Below are 19,482 nucleotides of genomic sequence, written 5' to 3' on the forward strand. Positions count from 1 at the left end.
GTAGGCAGCTGCCGTTGGAGAGTGGGGGTGGCGAGGCCGGTGATGGCGGCCATCATCTGCTGCTGTTTCGCTTTGATCTGCTGCAGCTGGGAGGGATCCGCTTTCCGCTGCTGAAGCATGGGGCTCCTCGACCAGAGCCGCACCCTGGGCGGCAACGGTGACGCGCAACTGCTCTAATTCTGCTAGGTCCATGTCTGGTCGAGTGTTGCTGTAATGCTGTGCATTTGGATCCAATCACAGAGAAGAGGCAGAGGCAGTTGTTAAGTACTAAGTTGCTTTACTGGACTCCGGAAAACATACAATAACCAAAAACCACTGCCAAACACAGCAGTCAAAAATGCAAACACGAATTAACACAAAATACCAAACACAGGAAACACTCTCTCACACAGAAGAGGCAGGCGAGGGATCAGGAGACACGAGCACCCGCAGACCGACGCTAAACTTCTCCAAGACTCGAAGAGGTATCCCTGCAAATAGTCCCCCGCAGAGGTGCACCTAATCACAGGCCAATCAAGGGCAGGTGCCACTCATACTGGCCAACAGGGAGATGTCACACCTGTTGGCTGCTGACCCTCTGGCCAGTGATCGTGTCAACACGTACAGTTAAAAAAGTAAAATATCCTTAAAATATGCACTAAAATGTATATTTTCATGGCCGCCTTTATTCATGTCAAATGCACCAGAATGCACCATTTAAACAGTATGTTTTCAAAAATTTCCCCAGACCCCCTCTTGTGGGCTTCGCGCCTTTGGCACTCGCAGCTCCGCACCTTCAGTGCTTGTCCATCAGCTTCCCCCACTGTGAGAAATATTTCTGGTTGGAACACTGCCCAAAGTACCCCAAACCACAAAGAACAGATGCCCAAAAAACCCAAAACTACCCAAAGCAAAATTATAAATTTAAACTGTAAATTATAAAATCTAATTAGATCAGGTGACGGGAACACTAGAGCCCTGTTTTCTATGGTAATCAATTACGGCCACTGGACACTCTTGCACCTCACCTGTATTCAGTTGCTCAATGTAATGCCTTCACGACCTTTTTTTAATGCCAAAATTGAAAATATTCATCAGCAATTGACCTCGTCGAACAATACTGCACACAGTTCATCTTATTCACCCTTCTACGTTCCCCTCTGTTCTTCACTATCTAGTTTTAAACCCCGAACTGTTGCTGAAATATCTGGTCTTATTCGCAAATCCAAATCACCTATCTGTCAGTTAGACCCCCTTCCTATTCATTTAGTAAAAGCCTGTCTACCTTCTCTATGCTCTTTAATAACTGATATCATACATTCCTCCCTTACCTCTGGTCTTGTCCTCTTATCTCTCAAAACAGCTACAAAAACTCCAGTACTCAAGAAACCTGGTGCAGACCCCAACAATTTGAATAATTTTCACCCAATTTCAAATTTACCATTTCTTTCTAAAACACTTGAAATAACAGTCACATCTCAGGTACACGCTCACTTGACTAACAATAATCTGAACAATTCCAGTCTGGTTTTCGCTCCATGCACAGTACAGAGACAGCCTTGGTGAAAATCACTAATGATCTGTTGATGGCAGCCGACTCTGGGCTCATAACCATATTTGTCCTCCTTGATCTGAGTGTATCCTTTGATACCATATCACATAACATCCTCCTAGAAAGATTAGCTTCCATTGGAATAACTGGCAACCCCCTTGACTGGTTTAGATCATATCTCTGGCCGCACTCAGTTTGTCCAACTTAAAAATTTAAGATCACAGTCCTTTCCTGTTACTACTGGGGTTCTCCAGGGCTCTGTATCGGGACCCTTCCTATTCATTATTTACCTACTACCTCTTGGCCACATTTTAGGAAAATAGTATTCAATTTCACTGTTACATGGCTGACACCCAGCTTTATCTATCCACCAAGCCTACCTCCATTCTTCCGCCCACTTCACTTTTTGACTGCTTACTAGACATTAAATCCTGGTTTTCATACTACTTCCTCAAACTTAATAGTGATAAAACAGGTCTTCCTAGTAGACACTAAATCTACTTTGGCCAAACCTGATAGCTTTTCTCTGACCATTGATAATTCTATAGTTCCCCCATCGCCTCAGGTGTCCTCCTGGACAGCACATTATCTTTTGAAGCTCACATCAACAATGTTACTTGGTCCGCATACTTCCACCGACACAATATTAATCGTCTTCGCCTGTCACTTACACCTATAAGCACAGCCATACTCACTCACACCCTAGTTACATCCCGTATTGACTACCGTAATTCTATCCTCTTTGGTCTTCCCCTCAAATGTCTTCATAAACTTCAATTGGTCCAGAATTCAGCTGATCATATCACTCTTGTTCTTCAGCAACTCTATTGGCTCCCTGGTAAATACTGTATTGACTTCAGGATCCTGCTCCTCACCTTTAAGGCCCTTAATAACCTAGCTTCTTTGTATCTTTCCAAACTCCTTCATATCCACACGCCCTTCCGCACTCTCAGATTCTCTTCTGCTCTCCAACTCACTACACCATCGGCCCGCTTGACTACCATTGGGACTACAGTCTTCAGTCATTCTGCCCCCCACCTATGGAACTCTTTCCCACAAGAAATTCGCAGCATTGTCTCTCTTTCAACCTTCAAATCCCGTCTCAGAACGCACCTTTTCAAACTGGCATATTCAGTCTGATACACATTTCATTGAGTTTTGTGCAGATGTTGATTTTATACTTATCTGTTGTATTAACTTTTTATTGTCTACCCTGCTTTATTTTCATTTTATGCTGTCTGATACAGTGCTGCTTGTTTTACTGTCTTCTGTAAGGTATCCTTGAGTGCTCTGAAAGGTGCCCACAAATAAAATGTATTTCATTATTATTATACAAATTTCCTTTAACTTCATGCCATAATACAACATAATAACCGGGACCATTCCTTGGGCCTAGGGTTAGAATGAGGTAGAAGTCTATTTGACGGATAGTGCCTTTCTTAGGATATGAGATGTTCTAAGTAGTGCAATCTTCTGTAGTTCTTGTATTCTGATGTTACCCGGGATCCATTGGGTGTATTTCCCCATCCCTTTTTTTACAAGTCCCAGGGCTCCTATCACTACTGGTATTGTTGTGGTTTTCACTCCCCACATTCATTCAATCTCGATTTCAAGGTCTTTATATTTCGACAGTTTTTCAGTTACTTTTACTGAGGTGTTCCTTTCAGACGGGATGGACATGTCGATGAGTAGGCAGCTATTATTATTATTATTATTATTATTATTTCTTTCATGTTTCCTGTTTTACATCCTGTAGAGCCAGGTCCAAACTATGGACCTGAGGCACTATAGGGCAGATATCACTTGATTGACAGTACTCGTCGTATTATGTGGAGTGTTCCGAGTAGGGCGATCTTCTGGACTGCACAGATGTTGATTTTGCCTGAGATATGGTTGGTGAACTTTTCCATTCCCTTCTTCATGAGTCCTAGAGCTCCGATGACCACTGGTGTTGTTTTGGTCTTCATTTCCCACATCCTGTTGATTTCAACTTCCAGGTTTTTGCACTTGGTCAGCTTCTCTGTGACTTTCATTGAGGTGTTTTTTTCGGATGGTATTGCCATGTCGATGAGCATGCACCTCTTTTGCTTCCTGTCCTTGATAACGATGTCGGGCTTGTTGGCTTTTATCTCTCTGTCAGTGTGGATGGGCATGTCCCAGAGGATGATGACATCATTGTTCTCAGTGACCGTTTTTGGCTGATGTTCGTACCACTTCTCAGTCATCTTTATCTTGTAACTCCTGCAGCTCTTCCAGTGCAGGCATGCTGCTACCTTGTTGTGCCTGTATATGTGCTTGGTCTTTACCAGTTCCTTGCAGCCTGAGACAATGTGGTCGATGGTTTATTCGTACATTCCACAGATTCTGCATTTTGGATCTGTTCCATCTTTGATGATGTGATGATGATAAGATCTGGTTGCCAGGCTCTGGTCTTGTGCAGCGATTATCAGGCCCTCTGTCTCTGCTTTCAGCCTGGTGCTCCTCAGCCACTGGTGTGTCTGTTGTTGGTCCACGTCTGCGTCTTTCATTCTTTTTGGGTACTTTCCGTGCATTGCTTTGTGCTCCCAGGTTTTTTGCAGTTGCCGCTGGCCATGGTGTTTTGCCTTCTACTTCACTCGTTTGGCGTAGTTGCCTCATTTTCTGTTGATAGGGTTTCTGGGACATCAAGCTCTTTCTTGAATTGTGCAGCTTCTTTATTGATGTGGAGTAGGTCCGATGTTTTGCTATTCGGAGGAGTGGGTCATCTGTTTTTGTCAGGTATGCATCGAGCCCGATAGTGGTAGTCTTGAAGGAAATTTGAGTTGGACTAGGCCTCGTCCTCCTGAAGCTCTTGGTAAGTACAGCCTGTCGACATCTGTTTTCGGGTGGTGCATCTTCTTCATGGTCAGCATCTTTCTTGTCTTGGTGACTAGTCTCTTGATGTCGTTCAGTTTCCAATTGATGATGTTGAAGCTGTACGTCACTACAGGTAACGCTACGGTGTTGATAACTTCAATTCTGTTAGCTGCATTGAGTTCGCTCTTCAGTACCATACGCATTCTCCTGTGGTACTCTTTCCGGATCTTCTCTTTCATGGCTGAGTGTTGTATGTTGTCTCCTTCGTTCACTCCTAGGTACTTGTATGTGCTATCTTGGTCTAGCTCTTTGATTACAGTGTCAGTGTCAAGGTCTAAGTCTGCAGTCTTGGTAAGTCTTCCTTTCCTGAAGTGGCTTTGGCACACTTGTCAATTCCGAATTCCATCTTGATGTCGTCGCTGAAGGTCTTGATGGTGAGTAGACCCTTCTGCTGATTGTCGTCCTTGGTAAACGTCTTGAGGTTGTCAATGTAGAACAGGTGGGTCAGTTTGCCATTCTGTGATTTGTACCCATAGCTGCCGTTGTTCGGTAGATTGCTGAGTGGCGCTAGTGCAAGGCAAAAGAGCAGTGGTGATAGTGAGTCCCGTTGGAAGACTCCGCTTCTGATGTTGATCAGTCTGATGTTAACGACCTCTCAGCATGATGGAGATTCAGGGTGGTCTTCCAGGTCTTCATGTTCTCTGTGATGAATTTGACAGCAATTGGGCATACTCTGTAGATCTTGGGGGTTTTCTCTAGCCAGGAGTGTGGCATGCTGTCAAATGCCTTCCTATAGTCAATCCATGCTGTTGACAAGTTCTTTTTCTTCTATTTGACCTCTTGCAATATGGTTTTATTGATGAGTAGCTGGTCCTTGCATCTGTAGTTACCTTTCTTACATCCCTTCTGTTCTGCTGGTAACAAGTGATATGATGATGGATGTGGTGATCTTGTACATTGTTGGTAGGCGGCAGGTGATGGGTCTGTAATTCTTGGGGTTCTGTGTCACCTCTGTCTTCGGGAGCAGGTACATAGTTCCCTATGTGAGCCATTTGGGACATTTCCTTGGATTCTTGATGATATCATTGTAAGCGCATGCGAGGCCTTCATTGATGCTGGGCATGTTCTTGATCCAGAAGCTGGCAATTCTGTCTATCCCTGGTGCCTTCCAGTTGTTGGTCTTGTTGATGCCAGCAGTGATCTCCGTGGTGTTGATGTCTGACCATTCCTGGTTCTGTATGTGTTTGTACTGATACTGTTGTTGCTGGATCCATGTAGCTCTCTCACTGTGTCTTTTGTTGTTCTCCCAGATCTTACTCCAGACCTCCTCGACTTCTTTGATTGTAGGTGGTTCGTTGACATCTATCTTCTTCTTGCCCAGCTCACGATATAATTTTTGGCATCTTATTTGAAGATCGTGTTTTACCAAAAGAATTTGCTTCTCTTCCCGAATTTCCTGAGTCTCTGTGCCTTTGCTTGAATCTGTTGTTTCAGCATCTCTTTGACTATTGACATATCATTCTTCTGTTTGATGTTGAGCTTTCGTTACAGTTGTTTCCGTTTTCTCTCTTTGATGATGGAGTTTTTCTCAACTTCACTCAGGAGTGATAGTTGTCTCCGCAGTTTCCCAATATCCTTCTCAATTTTCTCCTTCCAAACTGGTTGTTTTCTGTTCCGTTTCTGTTGTTGTCTTGGTCTTTTTCCTACTGTCTCAGGGTTAGGGTAATATTATTATTATTATTATTATTTGAGAATTTTCTTTGGTGTTCTTTATGTTTTATAGATAATTGTCACAGACAGCTGGGCCCAGTCAGTGTGTGTGTATGTAAGGCTCGTCTGCTGTTTATCATGACTGTAGAAGAGTCCTCAAGTTGACTCTGAAAACACCAGTTTACTGCAGAAAATTAGAAAAGACAGGTGCCCAGCAAAAGAGAGGTCTCTGGTGGAAAAACAGCCTAACAGGTCAGACATAATGGACAACTAGTGGTTAAATGCAAATTGGACATCAAGGATATGAATAAGTCCTCATTCTGCTTTCCATACTAGTGTTTGTATTCCAACTTATCCATTGTTTGTGTTAACTAATTTCATAAAGGCTTCAAACCCTGCCATTGTGGATGCACAAGCCAGTGTATTCTTAGTGCCAGTCCCAACCCCAGATAATTGGGAGGGTTGCGTCAGGAAGGACTGTGTTGTCAATTGTTTGTGCTTTTTTGTTTTGTTCTCTCTGTTTTTATATTTTTAGGGAATCGTTTTTTTTTTTTATCGTTTTTAGGGAAAATCACAATAAGCTAAATCTTGAATCTTGAATCCGGCACAAAACATTTGCACAATCAAATATGTGGATCATAAATCAGATTTCCATACTGGATCAGTTAAGGCTGGGGCTACCAATGACAACCTACCAGTAATGCTGGCCAGCAGGGTGCCGGTGGAAGCTATGCTACTCTTGTGTTGAGTGATGGTGAAGGAGATGGGGAAGCAATGTCCAGAGGCAGCGGGAGAGGAGGAAGAGTAAAAGTGAGGAGGTGAAAGTCGGAACTTTTAATGTTGGCGCTATGACTGGTAAAGGGAGAGAATTGGCTGATATGATGGAGAGAAGGATGGTAAACAAACTGTGTGTGCAAGAGACCAGGTGGACGGAGAGTAAGGCCAAGAGCATCGGAGGAGGTTTCAAATTCTTCTACCATGGTGTGGATGGCAGGAGAAATAGGGTAGGGGTAATCCTGAAGGAAGAGTATGTCAAGAGTGTGTTGGAGGTGAAAAGAGTGTCAGACAGTGATGAGTAAGAAGCTCAAAATCGAAGGCGTATTGATGAATGTTATCAATGCATATACCCCGCAAGTTGACTGTGAGATAGAGAGAAAGAAGAATTCTGGAGTGAGCTGGATGAAGTGGTGGAGAGTGTACCCAAGGAGGAGAGAGTCGTGATTGGAGCGGACTTGAATGGGCATGTTGGTGAAGGGAAAGGAGGTGATGTATTGATATGGTGTCAAGGAGAGGAATGTGGAAGGAGAGACTGTAGTGGATTTTGCGAAAAATATGGAAATGGCAGTGGTGAATACATATTTCAAGAAGAGGGAGGAACACAGGGTGACGTATAAGAGTGGAGGAAGGTGCACACAGTTGGACTATATCTTATATAGAAGGCGCGATCTGAAAGAGATTGGAGACAACAAGGTGATGACAGTGGAGAACATAGCTAGGCAGCATTGGATGGTGGTCTGTAGGATGACTTTGGAGATCAAGAAGAGGAAGAAAGTGAAGGCAGAGCCAAGAACCAAATGGTGGAAGTTGAAGAAGGAAGACTGTTGTGTGGAGTTCAGGGAGGCGTTAAGACAGGCACCGGGTGGTAGTGAACAGTTGCCGGATGGCTGGCAAACCACTGCAGAAATAGTGAGGGGGACGGCTAGGAGACAGAGGGACCGAGCTGGGATCGATGTGCAGCAGGTTAGGGTGATCAAGGACAGAGATGGAAATGTGCTGACAAGTGAGGAGAGTGTGTTTAGAAGGTGGAAGGAGTACTTTGAGGGGGTGATGAATGAAGAACATGAGAAAGAAGGTTGGATGATGTGGGGAGAGTGAATCATGAAGTGCGGTGGATTAGCAAGGAGGAAGTGAGGGCAGCTATGAAGAGGACGAAAAGTTGAAAGGCGGTTGGTCCAGATGACATACCTGTGGGGGCATGGAGATGTTTAGGAGAGATGGCAGGTGAGTTTTTAACTTGATTGAATAACACAATCTGGAATGTGAGAGGATGTCTGAGTAGTGGAGAAGAAGTATACTAGTACCGATTTTATAGAGTAAGTGTGCTGTGCAGAGCTGTAGTAACTACAGAGGTATAAAGTTGATCAGCCACAGCATGAAGACATAGGAAAGAGTAGTGGAACGTAGGTTAAGAGGAGAGGTGAAGATTAGCGAGCAGCAGTATGGTTTAACGCCATGAAAGAGTGCTACAGATGTGATGTTTGCTTTGAGAATGCTGATTGAAAAGTATAGAGAAGGCTAGAAGGAGTTACATTGTGTCTTTGTGGATTTAGAGAAAGCTTATGACAGGGTGCCGAGAGAGGAGGTGTGGTATTGTATGAAGAAGTCGGGGGAGGCAGAGAAATATGTAGGAGTGGTGCAGAATATGTATGAAAGAAGTGTGACAGTGGTGAGGTGTGTGGTTGGAATGACAGATGGGTTCAAGGTAGAGGTGGGATTACATCAAGCATCGGCTCTGAGCCCTTTCTTGCTTGCAATGGTGATGGACAGGTTGACGGACGAGATCAGGCAGAAGTCTACGTGGATTATGACATTGTGATCTGTAGTGAGAGTAGCGAGCAGGTTGAGGAGAGCCTGGAGAGGTGGAGGTATGCACTGGAGAGAAGAGGAATGAAAGCCAGTAGGAGTAAGACAGAATACCTATGGTGAATGAGAGGGAGGACAGTGGAATGGTGAGGATGCAAAGAGTAAATGCGACAAAGGTGGATGAGTTTATATACTTGGGGTCAACTGTTCAAAGTAACAGGGAGTGCAGAGGAGAGGTAAAGAAGAGAGTGCAGGCAGGGTGAAGTGGGTGGAGAAGAGTGTCAGGAGTGATTTGCGACAGAAGGGTACAGGCAAGAGTTAAAGGGAAGGTTCACAAGATGGTTTTGAGACCAGCTATGTTGTATGGTTTGGAGATGGTGGCACTGACGATAAGACAGGAGGCAGGGGTGGAGGTGGCAGAGTTGAAGATGCTAAGATTTTCATTGGGAGTGATGAAGAAGGACAGGATTAGGAAGGAGTAAATCAGAGGGACAGCTCTGGATGGTTTGGAGACTAAGCAAGGGAGGCAAGCTTGAGATGGTTTGGACATGTGTGGAGGAGAGATGCTGGGTATATTGGGAGAGGATGCTAAGGATGGAGCTGCCAGGCAAGAAGAAAAGAGGAAGACCAAAGAGGGGGTTTGTGGATGTGGTGGGGGTTGGGGGGTGCAGGTGGCCAGCATGGCAGAGGAAGATGCAGAGGACAGGAAGAGATGAAAACAGATGATCCGCTGTGGCGACCCATAATGGAACAGGCTGAAAGTAGTAGTTTTAGTCGTTTTTCATCTCACCCCATTGTGGTTTTGCATTAGCTGTCGAGAGTTGGTTGCTAGTCCATTCCATGCATCCCTTGCTATCCATTGTCCACAAGCTAATTCTAGAATGTTCCTTTAGCGTGATGTTTGTGCATTGAAATATGAATGTACTTTATTCTATTTTGCACACAGACCAGTGTGGTTAAGCAGTGCACCAAAGGTTATTTAAAGAAAACTGCAATATATTTGTTTCTTCGGTTTCTCAGGTATGTATGTGGCTTTATATGTTAATGAAATGGATTATTGATGAAAATGTCATGTATGTAATTTTAACCATTCTGTTGACTGATGTGTTCTTTATATGAAAATACAAGGCAAAATTCAATTCTATATTATCACTTTAATAGGTGTATCACTATGTTAGGTATATTACTGTGAATTGTGTATTTCTGTGAATGTACTCCTGGTGCCACATTATAGTCAAAGCAGTGCATCACTTGTAACTGAGACCAATGCAGTTAAGCAGTACACCAGTAGTTTTTAAAGAAGATTCATATGTTTATTTGTTATGTTTCTGTGCTCTCAGTAAACAGCTGACATGAGAGAAGCGGTCTGTGCAGTCCTAAGCCAAATGGCAATTGTTACACAGGAGGCAAAAGTATAGCAGAGAGGGTGATTTGCTCTGCTGGTATGTACTAGTATTAGCCAAGCAGCTTGCTCTACCAAAGGCCGTGATGTAAAACCTGTGGCCTGGTGGCCTGGCATCATACTGCTGTAAATTCATTGCTCCTCCAACTTTGGTCTCAGCATGGTCGGCACGGTGGCCCGGTGGTTAGTGCAGTTGCCTCACAGCAAGAAGGTCCTGGGTTCGAACCCTGGGGTTGTCCAACATTTGGGGGTCATCCCAGGTCATCCTCTGTGCAGAGTTTGCATGTTCTCTCCGTGTCTGCGGTGGGTTTTCTCCGGGTGCTCCGGTTTCCCCCATCATCAAAAGAAACATGCATGGTAGGGTTTATACTCCTGTCTGTGCCCCTAACCAAGGCAATGGGAAAAGAACTGGAGTTGGTTCCCGGGTGCCGCATGAAGATGGCAGCCCACTGCTCCTAGCTACACACATCACAGCTAGGATGGCTTAATTTGCAGTAACTGAATTTCCCCAAGGGGATTAATATTCATTCATTCATTCATCTTCAGCCGCTTCTCCGGGGTCAAGTTGCGGTGGCAGCAAGCTAAGTAGAGCACTCCAGACGTCCCTCTCCCCAGCAACGCCCTCTAGCTCCTCCTGGGGGATCCCAAAGCGTTCCCAGGCCAGATTGGACATGTAGTCCCTCCAGCAAATTCTGGGTCTACCCCAGAATTTGCCCAGTTCGCTGTACCCCGTAAAACTCCAAATGAAGACGCCCAGGAGGCATCCTAATCAGATGCCCGAACCACCTCAACTGGATCCTTTCGATGTGAAGAAGCAGCGGCTCTACTCCCGAGCTCCCTCCGGATGTTCAAGCTCCTCACCCTATCTCTAAGGCTGAGCTCAGGCACTCTACGGAGGAAACTAATTTCAGCCACTTGTATCCACGATCTCATCCTCAAAGCTCATGACCATAGGTGAGGGTGGGAATGAAGACTGACAGATAAATTGAGAGCTGAGCCAGAAGACAAAGCTGCCTCTTCACCACAACGGTATGGTACAACATCCGCATTACTGCTGATACTGCACTAATCCGCCTGTCAATCTCCTGCTCCATCCTACCCTCACTCGTGAACAAGACCCCGAGATACTTGAATTCCTTCACTTGAGGCAACAACTCATCCCAAACCTGAAGGGAGCAATCCACCATTTTCTGGTAGAGAACCATGGTCTCAGACTTGGAGATTCTCATCCCGGCCATTTCACACTCAGCTGCAAACTGCCCCAGTGCACGCTGAAGGTCGCTTCCTGATGAAGCCAACAAAACCACATCATCTGCAAAGAGCAGAAACGCAATTCTGAGGTTCCCAAAATGGACACACTCCTCACCTTGGCTGCGTCTTGAGATCCACTACATGAATATCACAAACAGAATCGCAGACAAGGGGCAACCTTGGTGGAGTCCGACACTCACCGAAAATGTGTTGACTTTGTGCCAAGAATGTGGACACAGCTCTCACTTTGGTTATACAAGGACCGGATGGTTTGTAGCAACTGCCCCAGTACCCCATACTCATAGTAGAGGGGATTAATAAAGGAAACTTAAATGAAAGCATCGCTGTGGGTTAACTCAAAACTTTAAACTTAAAATGGTCCATGTGTAATTGAAAGAAATGACTGCCCTACAGTACACTAAGCTGTCAAAAGACATTATAAGGAGCAAGGAAACTGTACCAGTTGCCAAGAACAGAACCCCTGTGACATTAAATGACTATAGACCAGTAGCGCTGACTTCTCTAATCATGAATATATTTGAGAAGCTCATTAAAAACGAGGTTTTATCGCAGGTGGAGAAATCCCTTGATCCACTGCAATTTGCCTACAGGCCCGATAGGGGTGTACAAGATGCCATGATAACACTTTTGAATTTTCTGTATCGCCATCTTGAGGGGACAAATGCTCATGCCAGGCTGTTGTTTATAGATTTCTCTTCAGCCTTTAACACAATCCAGCCACATCTGTTAGTAGATAAGCTAATTCATCTTTTCAAACTGGATCTTAATCTAGTTGGCTGGATACTGGATTTCTTGACTGATAGGTCCCAGTATGTGAGGGTTAATGGCTGCTTTTCCAATCAGCTGTACTCTTCAACTGGTTCCCCTCAGGGCTGTTGCCTTTCCCCGTCACTCTACATCTTGTACACTAATGACTGTCGCTATAGCAACCATACCAATAGACACATATTCTAATTTGTGAATGATTCAGTGACTGTAAGTCTTCTTGAAGGGGAGGAGGAACAACATGGACTTGTGGTCGATGATTTTGTATCTTGGTGTGATGAGTCCTTTCTCCACTTAAATGTGTCTAAAACTAAAGACATGATAATCAGTTTCAGAAAACTCCTCCTAGTCCTGTACCAACCAGCATTAAAGGTGCTGACATTGAGCTTGTGGACAGCTACAAATATCTGGGGGTTATTCTCGACAAAAAAATATGCTTTGAAACTCATATGCATACATTTAATGTCTCCTCCCAGATGATGACTCTCTTTTACAGAAGTTTTATTGAAACAGTTTTAATGTGCTGTATTGTGGCTTGGTTTGGTAACTTGACTCTGGCCAATAAAAAACGGCTTGATAGACATCAAATGGGCTAGCAAGATTTCAGGGGGAAGCCAAGCCCAGCTTACTGACCTTTATAATAGGAGGGTGTTCAGGAAGGCTACTTCCCTTCTGGAGTGCCAAGATCACCCCCTTCGGCCAGAGTTTGAGCTGTTACCTTCAGGTCATCGGTTGAGGATGCCCTGTATTAGGACTAAGAGATACTGGGCTTCCTTTGTCCCCACTGCCATCCAATTGTTAAATAGTAGATAGTATTCATCTATTGTCTGCAGTTTGGTAGTTTCCTTGGTCTGTATATATTTTGTATATTTTATATTTCATATTTTATATTTAATCTACTTTGGTTCTCCTTGCCCATTATGTCCTGTTGTCAATTCCGCCTTGGTGTTTGTATGTTTTGTCTTTGTGAGAGAGCTTTTATACTGGCTGCAAACTAATTTCCCTGCAAGGGACAACAAAGATACATTGACTTTGACTTGACTTCGCTTCTGTCTACGTTCAGAACACTACCTTACTAAACCCTAAAGTACAACTCAAAAACTGCAAATTCATGCAATCCAAACAACAACCCATATGAGTAGCATTTCTGTCTGACACAATAGAAATAAAAAATAGTGTCTTCTGATGAGTCTACTCACCAATGTCCCTTGTTTAGAGGTCTGTGTGGCCAGGTTTACCGGTTCCCGCTCCAAAGCTTGGAGCATGCGAAACATATCAATAGTTAACTCGCTGAATTTCACCTAACCGAGCAAACAGAAATAAAAGTAATTAGGTAATTACATGAATACTATTACAATAAAAAAATTAAGGCACACATGATGTGACTACAGTATATCAGCCAGTAAAAGCAAGGTTAAGATTGTCCACCTTATTCTTAAAAAAACAAAAGGCCATTGTCTTATGAGCTTTCAGTTTGCCATTCAACTATATTAAAATAACTGAAAAATCAGTTTTTGAAAACGTACTGTTGCTGATATTTCTGTGTATTCAGTATTTGGAATGTAAGACATAACAGTAAGTTAGCTTGTTTCATCAATTAAATGTATAGTATGTTAACATATAACTATATAGTAGAGACATGAGCAAATCTTATAAAATGGTGAGTAGATAGATCAGGGTTCTGGTGTCTGATCATTTTTCCAGACCAACTCATAAAGCTCATCAATATGTGTGATAATGGTTAAGATGTTTTTAAAGAATCTTGAATTGTAATTGGTGAGTTAATACCTGGTTGTTACAGTTGCCAACGATTAGTGCATCTGCAAGGATGAGCTGGCCAACCACCATGCCTTGTTCCAGTGGGGGCACGCATCCCTCCTGCAGCCGGTTGCTTGTAACAACAACGGCATTGTTGTCATTAAGTATACACACTGGATCTGCCTGCTCACAAGGACAAAAACAGAATATCACAAGGAAAGCAGAGATTATTCACTGTGACAGTTTGTAAATCACCCAAATAGGATTTGATTGTCTTCCGGAAATCCACCGTTGAAGAAAGTTTTTTAGGTTTATTTTCAGTATGTGTTCCATCGTTGCACATCAAGTTGTGGTTGGTGGTGGATGGGTTATCAGTGGCATACGCGCTTCACCAGTATTAACACCATCAATTTTAGTTTTATATTAACAAAATAAAAGTGCATATAATTGCAAAAGCTAAGACATTTAACACTGATTTAAATGTGTCAGATCACAACATAATCTCTGGTACATTAGTCTTGTGTGAAGTGCAGTGTTTATAATGCAACATGAGAGGAGATGTGGATCCAAAAAGAAAGCCTTCTTCTCATAGCAGTGTTTTAGTTTGAGGCACAGCAATAATGGCCAGCTTCAAAAATTGATGAGGACGTTAAGCGCTATGTATAAAGATTGTAGCAATAAGGTAACAACACATTTAATTTTTAGTCCTCGCCAATCACATCACCTGCATATAGCAACCTATATGGGCCTTGAAATGAAGAGGAAAAAAACAAAACTACACAGTCGACAATAACTAGAGCTTTTCCAAGTCAACGTATATAAATTACTACACACATATAGTGACAGGTTCTGAGAAGATAGGTACGCTATATAGCCAAAGAGATAGCACCTTTGAAAACAGAAAACAGTCTTGCTTAAAAGTCTTTGCTAAACAAAAAAAGGTCTTTGCTGTCAATATGAGGTGTTAGGAAATACATATCCCTGATATGTGCAATCGCAAAAAAAGAAAAAAAAGAAGAAAGAAAGGTCAAACAATACATGAATTTCAGACTCTCTGTTCATGACTAGAGAAAATGTCAAATGCTATTACCCACAACCATGTCAGTTATTATTATTATTATTATTATTATTAACAACCCTGCTGCTAAGACTTATGAATAGACCCATGTTTTCTGTAAGACTACAATTTAAGTTTCAGGTTTGTCCGGTATTAACCTACACAACATTTCTCATTTTATATTTTTCTGAATGCTGATTTGCCTTCCAACATTTCACAAGAGCATATTAAGGACAAACAGAAAAGGACAAACTTAATTTGCTGTCATATTTGTCACTTGCAGCCCAGTAGCTAGGAGGTAGGCAGCAAGAGGAGAACGAGACAGCAAGGCACAATAATGAAAGTAAATACCACTCACTAGGGGACACAAGTGATAGCACAAGCTAACAATGCTATTTAAGGGTAATGTGGTACCAATGGGACATTATAATAAAGTATAAAAACTGATAATGATGAACAATAAACTCCCTCCCTCAGTTTTTCTGAGTCTTATCGGACTAATCTGTCAAATCTAATTTTATTAAATCCAAACCCTTACAAATTAATCAGTTGGACATTTCAGCTGAATTTTAGTGAAATCTTTCACTACATCTTTGCAACTGGGGCCAATTTAAATGGCCCACTGTTCATTGAAAAACATAACTTGAACAGCAAAAAAGGCAGAACGGTTGAAAAACAGTGGCAACACTCCCACAGGCTCCCATTGTAAAAAATGGTGGAGACTTTTCCGGCCAGCTTCCGGGTTATGCCATTATGGGGACCATGAATAATTCCAAACATTGATATCACAGCATTGCTTTCCATTGCAAGCCATTTCAGCAGTAAGTTGATAAGTTAGGAGGTAAGATTTTTGATAATTCACTCCGTTTACTGTATCACTTGTCATTAGTATAGTAAATACTGTTATTTTCATATGTGCTCAACATTAGCGGTTCAATATTTTAACTTAATTATTGTTAATATAATGCCCGAACTAGGTCTGCTACCGGGCTAGCATGTTTGACGAATTTCTGTCAAATCAGTTTTTAATACATCAAGGAATGAAGGTTAACGTTAAGTATGAACGTAGGTTTATGATTACAGGTTGTTAATACACCTGAATTAAATTATTGTATGAATAAAATGTATGGACAAGCTCGCTAGTTCTAGACAAACTATGAGGAAAATCCTACACTATATATATATATATATATATAACATTTAATTCAGTTCATTTTGTGTTACTTTCTATGGGGTGGTTGGATTTGAGTTGTGTTTAGTCAGAGATTTTTGTTTAGTTTAAGTACAAACTTGTGAAAGTTATTTCGTTTACATGTAGTTAAATTGTAACATTGTTTGAATTGTTAGTTACATAAATGAATCTGAGTATTGATAATAATAATGAGATTTATTCCAGTTCCAATTGTATGTGATTTCTGTGTGCTTGATAAGGACTTTTATTGCGAAATTCTATTGGCGAGAAATGCGTGCATCCGGGGTCTCAGTTAGGGAGCTGCTGTGATTGGCTGATTTACGTTCTGGGGGTGACGTCAAGAAAGTTAATACAGCTTCAGAGCGGGGACTCTTTAGTATGACTGGACGAGGACGGACTGGTGAGTGATTGCAAGAGTGAGTGAGTTATATTGTGTGTTAGCTTTGAGTTGAGGGTACTTGAATGATGTATGTTTGTATTTTGTGTGTTTTCTTTTTCAAGGTTCGTAACCTGTTGGTTAAAAATAAAGAAATTTTCGACCATTGAGTGACGTCCTGTTCATCCTCCCCTCAGCTGCGGGGCTTGTCTGAGAGTTAGCAGCACAGTTACGAACCACCACGACGGCAGAAGAGTTGCTGAACCGTCGCCTGGAAGAGAAAGGTTGTGGTATCCATGTTGTTGGTGTAAACGTAATAAACCCGCACATAAGGCCACTCGGGTCAGCGAGCAGGTGGTGAAATTTCCCTTTCAACAACGTACCTGTTTGTAGCTAGCATGCTAGCTCAGGTCCGTGTAGCTAACTAAAGTAAGGGCTCAGCTAGCAGTTTAGGAAGCTAACGCTGCTAGCTAAAGTAAGCACAGCTAGTAGGCTATGAAGCTAGTGTGCTAGCTAGCAATTATGAGAGTTAGCAAGGGAAAGCTAACGTGAGTTAGCATCGGAAGCTAACGTAATTACCATAACAAAAGCTGACGTGAGCTAGCAAGGAAAGCTAGCCCAGCCAGTAGAATAGGAGCTGGTTAACTACACAGCTACCTGCTGATGCCAGTGATCACATTTAGCAGCCGTCTAAATTAATGACCTAAGCTTTAGCTTAGTTTTGAGCGTACCTGGGTAGCAAGCCGGCGGGGGAAGGTGAGACCTTCCCCACTTTATTTATTTGTGTTGTTTTCTATTTTGGGCGGTATCCCCGGGGGGACCCCTGGTGAGCCCGGTAACGCCGCTGAAGACTAGTCAGGCTGAGCTAGTCAGGGCAGAAGATTCTGAGCTAGTGTAGGCAGCTAGAGAGGGCGAAAGACTTTGAGTTAGAAAAGGAGATACAGGTACGCTCAGGGCTTAGCATCCAAGGTAAATCAATAAAAATGGAATCACTAAAGAAAGAGAGGACCAAAGTGAAGACGGCGTTCACGAAAAGAGCCAACTACATCCTTAGAATGGCAACAACCATGGTTCGAGATGAGCTGAAAGTTGAGTGGAAATCATTTTCTGATGATGCAAAAAGGGTTCTTTCTGCAAATGATGACTATGAGGCTGGCTTGCTAGCTGAAGCGAACGATGACGCGGAGGCACTGGATGGGCAGCTCAAAGCAGACATAGAGAGAGTAACCAGAGAGTGTGAGCTCAAAGTTGAAGAGGTGAGACGGGCAGTCAAGTCCAGCCTTTGGTCGAGATATGCGGAGACCGAGCTAATATCTGCCATTGGACGGGCAGAAAGAAGCTATGAAAGCGCTGAAGGGGTCAGCCTGAAAGGAGTAACCTACAACAATGGTAAGGAGCAAAACGCACTCTTGGAAGGTCTCATCGCCAAGGCAGAAAGTCTGCTGGCTGTCTGGGAAGAGTGGATCCCTGAAGGTGTTACGCGCGACATGAGTAAGCGGCTTCAGGTGCTGGAGGACAAGAGAAACGAGCTCTGGATCAGGTGGTTGGCAGAATTCGGCAGGGCCAGGAAAAAGGAGGCCGATGAGATCGCCGGGACTGAGAAGAGAGCCGCCGAGGCCAGGCTAAAGGCTGCCGAAGTTAGCGCCGAGTCTGAGGAGAGGGCTGCGGAGGCCAGGAAAAAGGCTGCTGAAGCTTAGCAAAGGATGGCAGAAGCTGCCGAAGAAGAGCGTGCTGAGCTAGCTAAGGCTCAGCGGAAAGCATGGGAGGAAGCACATAGCGCCAGTATGGCAAGCCTGGGAGCGGGAGGCGCGCAAGCAGCAGCCAAACCGAGAGTGCGCCTCCAACCAACAAGACTACCGACGTTCAGCGGTTGCATGAGAGACTTCCACCGATGGCGAAGAGACTGGGAAAGTCTGCAGAGGCAGTGAGATCCGTCAGAGTCACCGGAAGTGAAAAAATTCCAGCTCCCAGACAGCGTGGAAGAAAAAATCGCCAAAGACCTCAGACTTTCGAGCTACGATACTGCAGGAGAAATGTTCAGGGTCCTGGAGAACCGGTTTGGGAACAAGACTACCATCGCGATTGAGATAATCAGGGAGTTGGAGAAGTTTCCAGCGGTGAAAGGAAACCAACCAAGAAAGACAATTGATCTGATTCAAGCTGTGGAGAAGGCCCTGACCGATCTGACGGATCTCGGAAATACCGATGCCATAAAGAATCCGCTGGCAATGGAAATTATAGAGAGCAAACTACCTGACAGTCTGAAGATGGACTGGCTCAAGTTCGAAACCAAACCCGAGAACGGTGTCACCACTGATGGTCGCTTTAATGCTCTCTTAAAGTTCCTAAAGGAACAAGAAGCGGTTTTCGAAAGGCTGGAGCAGTTAAGAGTGTCAGAAGAGCCTGAAATAATCGAGCAAACCGGAAAAGAGGGCGTTCACAAGGGCCACAGGAAGGAATTTGGCAAAAGAGGAGTGCAGCGTGTGTGGAGATGAGAAACACGGAGGCAGGATCTTCTTCTGCGAGAAGTTCAAAGGGCTCAGCCTAGCCAAAAAGAAAGATGTCGTCGAAAGGAATGGAGCCTGCAGGAGATGCTTGGCATCCCATGGTGCGGATGGAGAATGTAGTAACAGGTTCCTCTGCAAGAAGAAGTGCTGCCAGAAAAGAGACGGCTCAGACCACCACTACCTCTTGTGCTCCGTGGAAGGAGGGCACAAAAGTGATGAGAAAAAGAGGGAAGAGCAAGAAGGGGGAAAGAGAGACACAAAGGCAGGAAGGCTCTCAAAAGAACAAGAGAAGGCCCTAGCTGATGTCTCCCCTGGAGTAGCGGAAAGGGTAATAAGGGCATTTACCAACAAGACAACAGCGTCAATGAGAGCGAGCACAAACGGTGATGGTCTCCGTGAAGAAAGGGGTTTGACAGAGCATCCAGTGCTTATGATGATCATGGAGGTCACAACCAATGGAGGACAAACTATTGGGACCCTGATGGACCTTGCGT

General features: G+C 43.7%; 1 protein-coding gene across 3 annotated transcripts in view; it reads right to left on the reverse strand.

The window, feature by feature from the left end:
* The window catches only part of scai (suppressor of cancer cell invasion), a 192,316-nt gene that overhangs the window by 125,806 nt on the left and 47,028 nt on the right, over positions 1 to 19,482 (reverse strand). For all 3 annotated transcript variants that reach the window (XM_056290861.1, XM_056290859.1, XM_056290860.1), the window contains 2 exons: positions 13,887 to 14,039; positions 13,298 to 13,399 (listed from right to left, as the gene is read on the reverse strand). In XM_056290861.1, coding sequence (XP_056146836.1) covers positions 13,298 to 13,399; positions 13,887 to 14,039 — 255 coding nt within the window. The remainder of the gene's footprint in view (positions 1 to 13,297; positions 13,400 to 13,886; positions 14,040 to 19,482) is intronic.

Source organism: Lampris incognitus, chromosome 12 (genome assembly GCF_029633865.1).
Source record: "Lampris incognitus isolate fLamInc1 chromosome 12, fLamInc1.hap2, whole genome shotgun sequence".
NCBI lineage: Eukaryota > Metazoa > Chordata > Actinopteri > Lampriformes > Lampridae > Lampris > Lampris incognitus.